The 12,091-nt window shown below is 44.5% G+C and overlaps 2 protein-coding genes across 2 annotated transcripts in view; one reads left to right on the forward strand and one right to left on the reverse strand.

Moving 5' to 3' along the window:
* Window positions 1-12,091, forward strand: part of LOC126292035 (amyloid-beta-like protein) — a 1,795,419-nt gene that overhangs the window by 1,349,373 nt on the left and 433,955 nt on the right. The window lies entirely within an intron of this gene.
* The window catches only part of LOC126292049 (uncharacterized), a 32,094-nt gene that overhangs the window by 3,801 nt on the left and 16,202 nt on the right, over window positions 1-12,091 (reverse strand). The window contains exons 3-5 of the mRNA XM_049985851.1: window positions 10,426-10,591; window positions 8,776-8,861; window positions 5,180-5,333 (exon numbers count right to left, since the gene is read on the reverse strand). Coding sequence (XP_049841808.1) covers window positions 5,180-5,333; window positions 8,776-8,861; window positions 10,426-10,591 — 406 coding nt within the window. The remainder of the gene's footprint in view (window positions 1-5,179; window positions 5,334-8,775; window positions 8,862-10,425; window positions 10,592-12,091) is intronic.

The following is a 12,091-nucleotide window of genomic DNA, read 5'->3' on the forward strand; positions in this document are numbered from 1 at the left end:
AAAAAAGATTTACGGTATTGTGTAGAATAAACAGTACGTTACAGTTCCAGGGCATCAACAACTGCGTGCAGTTCCTTTATAGAATCAGTGCCACAAGGAAGCCTTAGATTTGGGACTTCTGGCAGATTACCACTCAAATTTTTCATTTCTCCTGGAATACTGTTGAATATGTAATGTTCAATACAGGTACACCTTTCTGTACAAAGGTTAAAGAAGTATTGCCACGTGCAAATAGATTTTCTGCGGTGAATGTTACTGAGTGAATGTGGCATTTCCTTTTGAATGCTTTCAATCCTGAACCTAAAACTGATAATCTCTTATCAAAAACAGAGGAGCAAAAAGTTCGTGCTTACATTCATAGACTTCAAGAAGCAAATGATTCCGTAGACAGGCACATACTGTTCCAAATTTTAGGGGGAATGAGTTTGGATGGAGAATTTAGTGAACTGGTTAATCAGACCCTAATCAACTCAACATCCAAGGTCAAGTTGGGAGGAAAGCTGTCGGAGGCCTTTTAGATTAAAACCGAGGTGAGACAGGGGAAATGATTCTCCGGTTTGCTCTGTCCTCGATAAGGAGTAAAAGGACTGGGTGGAATACGACTAGGGTGTAAGAATAAAGGAGAACGGGTAGATTGTCTAGCATTTTGCAGATGACATTGTGGTCTTGTGCGAATCACTAGAAGAGGCATTTAACCAAACCACAGAGCTGCAGAGAAAGGCAACTAAAGCAGGCCTACAGGTCTCTATGGAGAAGACACAATATATGACAAACATCACGACGGCTCCTAGCTGGATGACAATAGGAGGAGGGATAGACATTGGACTGACCGAAAACGAAGCAATGGGAACATGAATAAACAAAATGAACTTATCGTATAAACTATCAACGCCTACAATAAGAAAATATGTCAATAAATGCTAAATTGAAACATTACCAAACAGTGATCCGCCCTTAAGATCTCTTTGAAGTAGAAACTCTCAACTTAGCAGGAATCGAAGTAATCAAGAGGCTAGAACTGACAGAACGAAAGATTCTCAGGAGAATATTAGGACGTCGAAGAACAGAAGATGGTTAATTTAGAGAACGAGCCAACCAGGAACTGTATACCAATATAGAAAAAAATTCTGACGTCGTCAGGAAAAGGAGCATGTTGTTCGGTCACATCCTCAGAATGGACCAGGGGAGGTTAACACGCAAATCACACAATTTCTGATGAACAAGAAAACCAAAGTATGATATTTCTTCAAAGACATCATAGTCGCCGTTGACTGTATGAAATATTTATTATAACGATTGCAATTTCGGCCTTAGGGCAATTTTCAAGTAATACTGCAAAAGTTACATTCTGATCGATTATAAGACTATCTGATATGCGTACATGTCGTCGTCAAAATGCAGCCTTTTGAATGCGAGATCCAAGAAACACAAAGAGATCCGGAAGAAATGAGAATGCAGGAACCAGGGATATACATTAGGATAATTTTTAAAACAAAAATTTAGGCCTTCACAGCTTTCGAGGACAGAACGAGACCTAGAACAAAATCATCTTGGACGGAAGAACGAAGAAGGTTTCAAAGTATGAGAATGAAAGAATATTGGGAAAGAGGAAACACTAGAAGAAACGAAGCTGAAACGAATTAACGTGGTCCCAAGATGGCCAAAACGAAAGAAGAAGAAGAAGAACGAAATTAACCCGGCCCTGACAAAGTATATGTGTAGGGAGAGCAGCCGTGGGCTAATGCTGTAGGAAATCTCTCTCTGTATTTTTAGTCTACAAACTAAAACATCGTAATACGACATCCTGTTCTAAATTTACGCAAAAATTCTCGATTTCTTATCTAATGCAGGGAGAGGGAAGGGGGCGAGTACAACGCAGCTCTCCTTGAGAATGCGTACTTCTAAGATCAGAATGTGCGAGGCACAATAACAAATCGAGTCCGATGTACGCAAAAGAACTCGGCCTGTTGTGTGTGAAGCGTTAGCTATCCGAAGCAGCCACAACACCGGTTATTGTCTGTTGTCTCCGTCAATGCTGTCTTGTCGTCTGTAGCGGCACTGAGGAAAGTTGTTCTGTGTAAGGGAAGCAAAACTACGCCCCTTTCTGAAGTTAGCTTTTCCAGCGACAACTTTTGGCATGTGAGTTAAAAACAAGAATGTTTTTCAGTTTGTGTATTTTCTTTACTACGCAGTCTGTACCAAGTGACTTTGAGGTTAACAAACAGAATATTTACCGTAATAACCAACAAGTGTTCTCGTTCCAGTCTCTAGTCGATTCTCAGACTGAATCGAGAATCTTTTAACTCAGAAGTGCCATTGGAACAGCTGATGCCGGACGCTGTGGCCGAGCAGTTCTAGGCGCGTCAGTCCGGAACCACGCTGGTGCTACCGTCGCAGGTTCGAATCCTGCCTCGGGCATGGCTCTGTGTGATGTCCTTAGGTTAGTTAGGTTAAAGTAGTTCTAAGTTCTAGGGGACTGATGACCATAGATGTTAAGTCCCATAGTGCTCAGAGCCATTTGAACCATTTGAACCTGTATTCCAATATACCGTCTGTTTGGCACTACCTGTGACGTAAAAGTGACAGTTGTATTGGGTTGTCGGGTGTTGCGATTATTTGATGTGCGGCTTTCCTGTACATCATGTTCAGGAATACCCCGAAACATGAAATTCCGTACTATGACGTCACAGTTCTTGTCCTGGTCCCAGTTCACGTCTGCGAGCACGTTCCGTATGACGATGACCTTTCACAGGACTGAGCCATCTGCTGCTCCCACATTCTCCTCCTAATAGCGTTCTCAGTTTATGAAGTAGTGGGCGATTGCGCGAAAAGAAATTGTAACATTCCTCTTTCCCTTAATTGCATCCTGACCATAAAACATTTTGCATAAAGCGGTCGTCAAACGGAAAATGTTTCTCTTCACTAGGAGACGAGCTGATACATCACACGGAACGGAACGTATTCCTACTAGCGATTTCACAACGCGAGCTCTCTCTAGAGGAGGTTGTCCGCTGTGAAGCGTTACGCGTAAAATTGTTACGTTAGTTCTATTAAAACTTACATTAGCTCCTGCAGCATTGGGGATGTACCCCTACTCTACCGGCAACCCGCATTTCAGCAGAGTTACGTGGGCAGTCGGCGTGTTAGGTGACAACATTCGAAGGCTTCCACGTTTCGACGGCCAGCAGATGGCAACCCAAGCACGGGCAGAGGTAGCTGGCCTTTCTCCTAACGCAGGCTACGTGACTGGAAATAGGACAGGCTCCATCCCCGCGCCACGGTCGTATTTACGACAGTGCAAAGGTCGTGAGTGACAGTACACTCTTAAGTGGGAGTCCAGAGTCAGGCGCCGTGTATAGTCACCTTTTGTCAATCTCGGACTCACTTCGGAGCCGCCACAACGGCGATGCCGAGTTTCGTGTGAATGCTTCTGCGAATGGACGTGAAAGAATTCTGGACTCTGTTTTCGTTGCGATACAGAGGACTGGACTACGACTTCGTCATATTGGAACTTTAATATTGGACTATCGTTCAGGGACTTTAACTTGAATAGAGTTCTGAACATTTATAATTGGGGCTGTCCTGCCGGGAATTAATTTTTCTGTCCTACTGCTTTCTGTAATTACTAGTTATTAATCTTTCCCGATATTGTTTGTTTTCTTTGTAGAGGCCTTCTGCCATCGGGTTATTTTTATGGTAATTCTTCCTTGACACCGGATCCGAATTTAGTTTTGGACGGAGATTTTGCTAATCCCTTCTAGAGTGTAATTTCGGTACCTTGTTCGCGAAGAAGCCGGCCGTGGTGGCCGAGCGGTTCTAGGCGCTTCAGTTCGGAACCGAGCGACTGCCACGGTCGCAGGTTCGAATCCTGCCTCGGGCATGGATGTGTGTGATGTCCTTAGGTTAGTTAGGTTCAAGTAGTTCTAAGTCTCGGGGACTGATGACCTCAGATTTTAAGTCCCATAGTGCTCAGAGCCATTTCAACCCTTTATTTATTTATTTATTTATTTTTGTTCGCAAAGACTTTAGTTGTGAAGTGCAGCAGTAACTGTTTGGCGTTGACGTCAGAAGATTCTTTTTTGTCTTATTACTGTTTACAAAGTTTCACAAGCGCACGAAGTTTGACGATGCTGGTGCTGATTCCGCATTCAACATTTGACGATGCCACTGTGGCTGCAGTACATAAGGATTTTGTTTTTATGCAACAGATCTGATGATGGTCATTAAAGACCGAAACCGGTAATCTGTTAACAAAAAGGTTGTGACCATAGACGTAAATTAAAGGAAACTGTTTACGAAGTGACCACAACCGGAGATAATTTTGTCTCACTTTTTTCTTCCTTTATAAAGGCTGGAGTCCCTCCACTCCAACACCGACTTGGTGACCATCTCAAAATTTCTACTGTCACCTACGTATTTGTTAGTTACTAAGGTCGTTATATGAGTGGTCGATTGGTCATAAATCGATCGCACTAAGGGTTTGGTTGGGTTTGTTTGCGTTTAGTGTAGAATACGGCTTCCCTGCTTTGCCAGTTGGCCAGCTAATTTACAACTGGCAATGCTTTACTGTTCTGCAGTGGCTCTGCAGTATTTGCCCTGTCAGTGTGTTGCTGCTACCCATAGGTAGTTTTATCAGACTGTTGAGGTTCCTCCTATGGTTGTGTTTCCTGATGCAATAATTTACCAACAGCCGTGTGATTTGTAGAAGTTTATTTGATTTTATGAACTTCTATGTGCTACCAGTTTCGTCATTTCATTGATGCCATCTTCAGGTCCCACTCGTCATAGTCGTAAAATCGCTATACACGGAAGGAGCCACATAACTGGACCTGTGAATCAATCGCCCTGCAACAGCTCTTGGCGGCATCAATGTAATGCCGAAATTAGTAGCCCATAGAAGCTCATAAAATAAACTTCTATAAGTCATAAGGCTGTTGGTAAATTATTGCCAGCCGTCGTCCCACGATCCATAATGGATCAACGAAGATATGAATGTGTTTGTGGATGTGTCTCAGTCAACTTCAGATTTAGTTTATACCAGAGCCTTCTTTTCTTGATACGTTATCTCCCTTGAACATGTGCTAGCCTTGTTATGACGTCACACAACTGGAGCAGCTCCACCGGTTCCGCGTGAGGACCGCATTGTGAGGAATGCGCCTCCGGCGGCTGAGAAACTCACCCAGGTAGACGGCGATGGCGAACGCCGCCACGATGCCGAAGGCGGACCCGAAGAGGGCGAACACCATGAGGTCGGCCACGACGGCGGCCACGAGCGTCGCCGCCAGCACGATGGCGTCCACCACGATCCACGGGATCATCAGGCACACGCACTCCTGCACACACCACCGCAACCACACCGGCCTCAGTTTCGGCACCTGAGAAGCCTTCCAGTACATCTTAATGTCTGACCTATTACCGAGTACATGCATTGAATGGTTATCAAATAACTCGAAACAAAACAGCTTTAAATGGTAATTAATTGATACCTTCAGCTGCCGACAGGTGTTGTTGATACACCTTGATGGGGACAGTATGTAGATTGTGGACAGTTGGGAATGTGGGTCTCACGGGAAGCGTGCAAGGGATAAGTCCCTGAAGTCCGTGCAGTCGCGCTATACACCTGTGTCCTCGGTGGCTCAGATGGATAGAGCATCTGCCACGTAGCAGGAGATCCCGGGTTCGAGTCCCGGTCGGGGCACACATTTGCAGCTGTCCCCATCGAGGTATGTCAACAACACCTGTCGGCAGCTGAGGGTTTCAATTAATTACCATTTATTCTAGAGAAGCTGCACGGTTATCAATGGTCTCTGTTCTTTCGAGAAAAGTTACTATCTTCATATAAAAACAGCTTTAAATTTATTGTGTCTCAAGAAATTTTCATTGATCAGGTGGCATATTTAACAATATATACTGATCAGCCAGAACATTATGATCACCTACCTAACAGCCGGTATGTTCACCTCTGCCACGTACACTACTGGCCATTAAAATTGCTACACCACGAAGATGACGTCCTACAGACGCGAAATTAAACCGGCAGCAAGAAGATGCTGTAATTTGGAAATGATTAGCTTTTCAGAGCATTCACACAAGGTTGGCGCCGGTGGCGACCCCTACAGACTGCTGACATAAGGAAAGTTTCCAACCGATTTCTCATACACAAACAGCAGTTGACCGGCGTTGCCTGGTGAAACGCTGCTGTGATGCCTCGTGTAAAGAGGAGAAATGCGTACAATCACGTTTCCGACTTTGATAAAGATCGGATTGTAGCCTATCGCGATTGCGGTTTATCGTATCGCGACATTGCTCCTGTTGGTCGAGATCCAATGACTGTTAGCAGAATACGTAATCGGTGGGTTCAGGAGGGTAATACGGAACGCCGTGCTGGATCTCAATGGCCTCGTATCACTAGCAGTCGAGATGAAAGGCATCTTATCCGCAAGGCTGTAACGGATCGTGCAGCCACGTCTAGATCCCCGAGTCAACAGAGGGCGTCGTTTGCAAGACAACAACCATCTGCACGGACAGTTCGACGACGGTTGTAGCAGCATGGGCTATCAGCTCGGAGACGGTGGCTGCGGTTACCCTTGACGCTGCATAACAGACAGGAGCGCCTGCGACGACGAACCTGGGTACACGAATGGCAAAACGTCATTTTTTTCGGATGAATCCAGGTTCTGTTTACAGCATCATGATGGTCGCATCCGTGTTTGGCGACATGGCAGTGAACGCACACTGGAAGCGTGTATACGTCACCGCCATACTGGCGTATCAACCGGCGTGATGGTATGGGGTGCCATTGGTTACACGTCTCGGTCACCTCTTGTTCGCATTGACGGCACTTTCTTCAGTAAACATTACTTTTAGATGTGTTACGACCCGTGGCTCTACCCTTCATTCGATCTTTGCGAAACCCTACATTTCAGCAGGATAATGCACGACCTCATTTTGCAGGTCCTGTACGGGCCTTCCTCGATACAGAAAATGTTGGACTGCTGCCCTGCCCAGCTGTGTTTGACTCAATGCCCAGGCGTATCAAGGCCGTTATTATGCCAGAGGTGGTTGTTCTGGGTATTGATTTCTCAGGATCTATGCACGCAAATTGCGTGAAAATGTAATCACGTGTCAGTTCTAGTACAATATATCTTTCCAATGAATACCCGTTTGTCATCTGCATTTCTTCTTGGTGTAGCAATTTTATATATATGATGCAATGGATGCACCAGGAAGGAATTATTCGAATGGGACGGAAATCGATCGGTAGATTGGATGTACACGTAGAGCTAAACAAATGATCAGAATTTCAGAAAAATTGGATGATTTATACAAGAGAAAGAGCTTCACAAACTGAGCGAGTCAATAACGCGTTGGTTCACCTCCGTCTCATATGCAGCACTTAATCGGCTTGGAATCGGTTGATGGAGTTGCTGGATGTCCTTCTGAACTACATCGTACCAAAATACGTCCAATTGGCGTGTTAAATCGTCCAAATTCCGATCTGCCTATAATGCTCCCAACATTCTCAATTGAGGAGAAATCTGGTAACCTTTCTGGCCAAGGTGGGATTTGGCAAGCCAAAATCATGTTTAGAAACTCTCGCCATGTGTGGGCGGGCATAATCAACGTAAGCCCAGGATGGTTAAAAATGGTGCAAATGGCTCTGAGCAGTATGGGACTTAACTTCTGAGGTCATAAGTCCCCTAGAACGTAGAACTACTTAAACCTAAATAACCTAAGGACGTCACACACATCCATGCCCGAGGCAGGATTCAAACCTGCGACCGTAGCGGTCGCGCAGTTCCAGACTGAAACGCCTGGGACCGCTCGGCCACACCGGCCGGCAAGGATAAACTTAGATAACCGGTATTGTAGGAAGTTTGTGCGACGGTTCTGTTGGCATCGTAGCATAAACTGTAGGCAAGTGCCGGATGACCTCAGAAGATGTCTCCTAAATTGGAGACGAAACGTCAGGTGGAAATTTTATACATCGACCACGGCCTTTCTGCCCGGAAGTTTCAACTGAAGAAAACTGGGCTTGGCTTCGTGCTTGCCAGATGCTAACTTGGCCAGCAACGATTGGGAACATTTGGAGCAATATGGACAGGACCCTCCAAGCAGATCGGAATTAGGACGATCTAACGCACCAGTGCATGCGGATAATTCCTTCGTGATGTGTCGATTTTTGTTAGTGTTACACAAGTGATAATTAGAGGCTGTACGAGTAATACACAGGCGCCAGGTTAGAGAATTTCAAATGCAGCAAAAAGACTTGCACATGTCTGGACTCTGCCGACTCTGTTCCCTGAGTCCTGCTGTTCTGTTACCACATATCCTTTGGGAGAACCCTCGGTGATCCTTTTAAGAAATCAAAGCTACAAAACATCAGCTGGCAATGCAGTTCTGAGCGCGCGAGGTGGCGCAGTGGCTAGCACACTGGACTCGCATTCGGGAGGACGACGGTTCAATCTCGCGTCCGGCCATCTTGATTTAGGTTTTCGTGATTTTCCAGGAAAATGCCCCGATGGTTCCTTTGAAAGGGCACGGCCGACTTTCTTCCCTGTCCTTCCCTGATCCGATGAGACCGATGGCCTCGTTGTCTGATCTCCTCTCCTAAACACCCCAACCCACAACCCATTGCAATCCTGAGTCGTGCTCAAATAGGCTAATGTTTAAGGAGAATGCGCATGAATAGTGGGAAATCTGAGTTCGACTCCCTCAGAGGCGCAGCTCCTTAACAGTCGTAATATAACCGCAATGTGGCTTGTAGTTGCTTACCGTGAGCGCTCCGACCAAAAGGAAGATGGCACACACGCCCTGGATGACACCAATAGCGAGGAAGGCCACGGCTGGGGTACTGACCGCTGGAACAGAAGAAACCTGCGCTGCCCATACTGCCACGTCTATTGTGTTAAACAGTTGGTTACACTGATGAAATCTTCTGGGGTTATCAGCCGAATCGTGTCGTCGTGCTGTCGCATCGTTACGACGAGTTTCATATTTGTCATCATCAGGACGCCACCACTCGGCTGGTAATCCAAGAAGACTTTGTATATGAAATTCTCTGGACAACCTGTATTCCACTACAACACATCAATAGCCAGGTGCACCAACCTCGGTCAAAAAGCGAGATAACCAAGGTCCCTTGATCACAGTTAAAAGTAAGTAGCGTTTAAAATGTCTCTGCGGTGCACCCACGTTAACTGCCTTTCAGCAAACTGTCGTCAGCTAACCGTGTATTTGGCCGTGGTTAAATCCGTGTATTGCAATTGAAGGCGCCCTGTGCACTCAAGGATATAAATGCCTATGTACGTAACTTTCTAGACAATCACTGATGAGTGGTGTCATTGTCACATGCTCTCACATTCGTGAACGAGCAGCATTGTGTTTATGCCTCACTACAAGTCTGTTCGTCTAACTTCGGTGAAATGGAAAACAAAAGAACACCACCAAAGTTTTCTAAGTACGAGATGGATATACCTCTAGAATAGGTCAGCGCGATTGCGTCAGTTCTTGAAAAGTAAAGTACTGACATTTTCAGTACAAATGAAGAGGTGTACAGTGCCTTGTTTCTGTCATTATTTCTTTTTAATTCAGTTCTAATGCCTATATCATTTAAATAGTCAACATATATTAGCACATCTGATTGTCGCTTTTATGAAAACTGCGCGCCTTGGTATTTCAAACTATATACGGAATAGAAGAATCCAGTTTCCGTTGTGAACAAAAATTCTTAGTTACCAATCTTTTATAAGGACTGTTAATAGACACTATATAGTTAAAAAAACTACAGATTATTTTTTTCCATCTTTGCATTTTGTGCCTGAAGTAAGTGTTCTCATAGAACATGCATTTTGATTTAAAACTTTAATTCACATGGAATCAAACTCTGGACCCCCACTCAGCGAGCTAGCACGCTACCATAGAGCCACAGTGCTAGCCCTAACAAAACCTGTCTTATTTTAGTATCTTGTTTGGATAACTTCAGAATCAGTTTTCTCGAGACTTCTTGAGAGTTGCATCGAGCTGCTTTGGGAGAGCAATTTGGTCACATGTGGAGGCACATTGTAATTCTACTCATGGTAATTTTGATTCATAAATTAATAAATTTTCTGGGTTTATTTTACGTGTAAGATATGGTATACGTAGCCTTGAATCTGTCTCAGTACATCGAAACAGGCAGCTATGTTAAGACTGTACACTTATAAAACTCTGGTCATCTTGCAAAAACCAGGCATGAGCCATGGTCAAATTAAATTGCGGTCTACTCCCTTGTTTAACTTTGATAGAAATTGGAGCACCAGAATGTTGCATTAAACACAGTTACGTGGTTAACTTTTAATCGAGGTTGGTGCACTCAGCCGTACGTTGCCATTATGAAATGAACAGTGGTTAATTCGTGTAGTGTTAGAGTTAGCTGTGACTCACAGCTGGCCGGGTTGGGCTCATCAAGCACCCTGGAGATGACGTCGGTCAGCTCCGCATCGATGAGTTCCACATCTGGTGGCAGCCTGCCTCCCCTAACAGCCGGTGGCGGTCTGGACTCCTGGTGGATGAGGTTGGCTGTCACCACCACCACAGCTGCGCTCATGAGCTGCAACACCACGTCCAGTTACCATACTGAGTCGTATCAGACACCCATCTAGAATTCAAAACGGCATCTCTGTCATAATGTGTGCCATGGATTTATGCCAACAGAGATAACAGGCGCTCTGGATAAAAAAAATTTGTCGCCCTCAGGAGGAACCATCCTTACACTATGCAACACCTTCTCCAGGCTTGATAATGGCATGTTTCGAAAGGAATGTTCTTTACATTTACCATACCCGTGTGTGGTCACTCATTTGTGATTAGACCCCCATTGAAGACCACTGATTGGTACGTTTCACTGGTCGTTCCAAATATTCCCAGACATGTTGTATAGGATGATCAGGTGATTTAGAGTGCCAGTCGAGGAGTGACAATGTATTTGAGTGTTCTGGTAGCAATGAATGTACCCATGCAGCTATCTGGACAAGGCTGTTGTCTTCTTGGAAGATGGCAGTGTCCACAGCATACTCACCGTAGAGATGTGAAGATGGAGAAGAAATGGCAACTGTTCATCAGTGAGAATGTTGAACTGGTTGACGCAGATGGTAACCAGAGTGATTGAGCCCAAGTCAAAGTACGAAGAACACCATTCCCATGTAACACACTAAGCGGCCAGTGTGAAGTGAATGTGGGTTAACCTTGATAGTGCAAGAATTAGTGTTGACTCACAGTTGACTGGGTTGGGCTCTTTGAGTGCCCTGAAGGTGATGTTGGTCAGCTCTGTGTCCATGAGTTCCATATCTGGCTCCAGTGAGCTAAAAACCAGTTTTGCTTGCCCCACTGAATTATATGCCATTATGGTCAGTGGCCTTCGGCGAGATAGTCGCATTCAGCGAATTCATGACGAATTAATTTCGGACTGCTGTCAATCATCAGTAACCAGTTCATCAAGAGGAAAGAGCACAAGACGACCTGACGGACGTTCCACACCATGTACAGCATTCCAAAACGAACTTTTTCTGATCCCGTAATGGGTAGACTAGGGGGAAGCACGACTTTAAAACCGATATTCATTATGTTTTTCAATATATAGTAACAAACAAATCACAAATGTGACTTCAGACCTTTAGTGTACATCATTAAGATTGTATTATGTAATTTTATGTAAAAAGTTGCACCCAGAGGACGCTAAAGAACGACGACGAAACGTCTTTGCGGAATGTGAGAGCAGTTGGTGGGAGCTTTCAACGCTATAATTTTCAATCTAGAATAAAATTTCAAAAATATCATCTTGATGTTGAAGCTCTTTTGTCTGTGTTTGTTTTAACAATAATATGTGTTTTTGACTGGGGCCCGCCTTTAGCAAAACACAATTTTGTTTTTGGTCCCAGACATGTTTTATTGCAGTTGCAGCATCATCAATGTTTTTTTTTTATTGTTATGGCTTCTTACCACATGGTGTGGCTTCCCTCCAGTAATACGTTTTTATAGTGTCTATTTTTCTTTATAAACAGGTGACAAACTGTATCAAACTGTAAAAACATTATAAAAACGTAATACAGCA

The sequence above is a fragment of the Schistocerca gregaria genome, chromosome 9 (genome assembly GCF_023897955.1).
Source record: "Schistocerca gregaria isolate iqSchGreg1 chromosome 9, iqSchGreg1.2, whole genome shotgun sequence".
Taxonomy (NCBI): Eukaryota; Metazoa; Arthropoda; class Insecta; order Orthoptera; family Acrididae; genus Schistocerca; species Schistocerca gregaria.